The 2,500-nt window shown below is 45.2% G+C and overlaps 2 protein-coding genes across 4 annotated transcripts in view; one reads left to right on the top strand and one right to left on the bottom strand.

Annotated features, from left to right (window-relative positions):
- The window catches only part of LOC135092431 (uncharacterized protein F13E9.13, mitochondrial-like), a 176,625-nt gene that overhangs the window by 79,182 nt on the left and 94,943 nt on the right, over positions 1 to 2,500 (top strand). The window lies entirely within an intron of this gene.
- LOC135092428 (homeobox protein XHOX-7.1'-like) overlaps positions 1,503 to 2,500 on the bottom strand; it is a 1,632-nt gene continuing 634 nt past the window's right edge. The window contains exon 2 of the mRNA XM_063990907.1: positions 1,503 to 2,322. Within this exon, the coding sequence (XP_063846977.1) occupies positions 1,925 to 2,322 (398 nt within the window). The 3' untranslated portion in view covers positions 1,503 to 1,924. The remainder of the gene's footprint in view (positions 2,323 to 2,500) is intronic.

Genomic DNA, 2,500 nt, shown 5'->3' with positions numbered 1-2,500 from the left:
GGAGGGTAAGAAAGGGGAGAGCTGGGGAGAGGGGAGAGTGTGATTGTCTTTGTGATGATGATGATGATGATGATGATGATGATGATGATGACTTTTCTGTTCATTTTTTTTATCGCCATCGTCTTCTTATTCTCCATATCATCATCATCATCATCATCATCATCATCATCATCATCATCATCATCATCATCATCATCATCATCCTTTTTTACTTTTCTTTATCGAAGCAAAGCAAGATTACGTAACTTTGAATAAAAAAAAATAATAATAAATAAATGAATGAATAATGAAATGAATAAATAAATAATGAGTCATTGAAGTTGATTTTATGTACACTGAAAATTTGTATTGAATATTTGCTTTTTTTCTTTATTTCTTACTTTCTTTATTTCTTTCTTTCTTTATTTATTTATTTATTTACTTTGATTTCCATATATTTTTTTGGTAATGTATTGATCAAGAAACTTTTCCACTTTTTATTCATTCATTTCACTCATTCATCTTTTTATTTTACTCTATTTTAACAGTTGAATGATTACCAACCATATTATTACAAAAAAAAAACAAAAAAAAACGGTGAACGAAATATTAAGAAACTCCTCAAATTACTCCGAAACACGAAGCGAAACTGGTTCTCTCATTACGAAACGAACCATTATGAAAAGAAATATTGATAACAGGGAATGAAAAGTTTAGGAATTACTCGAATCATTCTGAAACAAGAGGTAAGACTGGTTCACTCATCCCAGTCAAGTATTATATGAGTCGGTGGTTCACAAGTTCGGAATTAAGTGGTTCATTGACTCATTCTGAAATGAACTCGTTGTGAACCTCGTATTTTGATGTCTTCACTCATGGGTGTGTGTAAAAAAGGTAGGATATTTATTCATTCTTAGTTTCTCTCATTTATTTATACATTTTAATTCCTTAATATGTAAAACGTCCATGCCAGCGAAGACGAACCAGTGAAATGAAACACGAGTGAAACAGGATTCGTGAAACTATGAATAAATTTGAGTTTTGAAGCATTTCCAAACGTGGCCAAGATTTTTGACAAACATAAAATACCCAGAGAGAGAGAGAGAGAGAGAGAGAGAGAGAGAGAGAGAGAGAGAGAGAGAGAGAGAGAGAGAGAGAGAGAGAGAGAGAGAGAGAGACGTATCTTATTCCTGTCCTTTTTTTTTTTTTTAGTTCAGTTTTAAAATCACTCAATTCTTAAACCTATAAACACACACACACACACACACACACACACACACACACACACACACACACACACACACACACACACGTCATCACAACAATAATTATACACAAGTTTACCCTAAAAAACACATCGAAGAAAACGCGATTAAAAAATAAACAACCTCTCAGGAACTACCCAATTACGTTTTCTGTTGGCCCTCCTTCGGGTTCTTCAGGAGGGGAAGGGGAAGGGAGGAGGAGGAGGAGGAGGAGGAGGAGGAGGAAGGGAAGGCAAGGAGTGGGAGTTGACTTAAGCGAGAGAGAGAGAGAGAGAGAGAGAGAGAGAGAGAGAGAGAGAGAGAGAGAGAGAGAGAGAGAGAGAGAATGGAAAGGAAATGGTTTAAATGGCTGCGGATTTTTGGGAGAGTGACAAAGAGAGGAGGAGAGAGGTGCGGAGAGAACGAGGGAGAGACAGGAGAGGAAGGAATGAGTGGGGAAACAGGAGGGTGAGAGAGGAGGCCAGGGAGGTGGAGAGGGTGGTGAGGATGCAGGGTGAGGCAGGGGAAGGGTTAATGAGGGTGGACCCTGCCGTGCCGCCCTTCAGGTGAGTGTCGCACCTGGGGAGGCCCAAGCTGGGGAGGGGAGGTAAGAGGGCTGGGGAGAGTGGTCACCATGGGTCTTGGGAGAGCTGGTGGGGGAGGGGGTGAGGGGCCCATGGGAGGGGAGCAGGAGGGGTTTGTTAGCTGCCAGAGGAGGAGGGGGCGAATCCCGGCTGGTGGAGGTGCGGGAAGGAGTGGGTGAGGAGGAAGTGCGGGAGGAGCGAGGCGGGGGGCAGCAGGGGGTTGTGCTGCACCATGGGACGGGAGGCGAACCGCAGCCGCTCCATCTCCGCCTCCTTCAGTCTCTTCTCCTTGGCGCGTCTGTTCTGGAACCAGATCTTGACCTGCGTCTCGGTGAGGCTGAGCGAGGCGGAGAACTCGGCCCGCTCGGCGATGCTGAGGTACTGCTTCTCCCGGAACTTCTTCTCCAGCGACAGCAGCTGCTGCGTGGTGAAGGGCGTGCGCGGCTTGCGGTTGGGCTTGTGCTTCCTCAGCTGCACCTTGACGGGGCCCTGGAACCGCGGCGGCTCGGGCGTCTCTGTGGGAGAGAGCGGCGGCTTAGCACTGGGGCGGCGCCAGGCACATGACACAACAACAACAACTACTTCTACTACCACCACTACTACTACCACTACTACTACCACTACTACTACTACTACTACTACGGCAGTGCAGACAACAAACACAAACAACAACACGTGGCCGCGGTGGGAGGG

This window comes from Scylla paramamosain, chromosome 40 (genome assembly GCF_035594125.1).
Source record: "Scylla paramamosain isolate STU-SP2022 chromosome 40, ASM3559412v1, whole genome shotgun sequence".
NCBI classification, from domain to species: Eukaryota; Metazoa; Arthropoda; class Malacostraca; order Decapoda; family Portunidae; genus Scylla; species Scylla paramamosain.
Note: the sequence above shows the minus strand (reverse complement) of the source record. Positions and strands in the feature narration are given on the sequence as shown.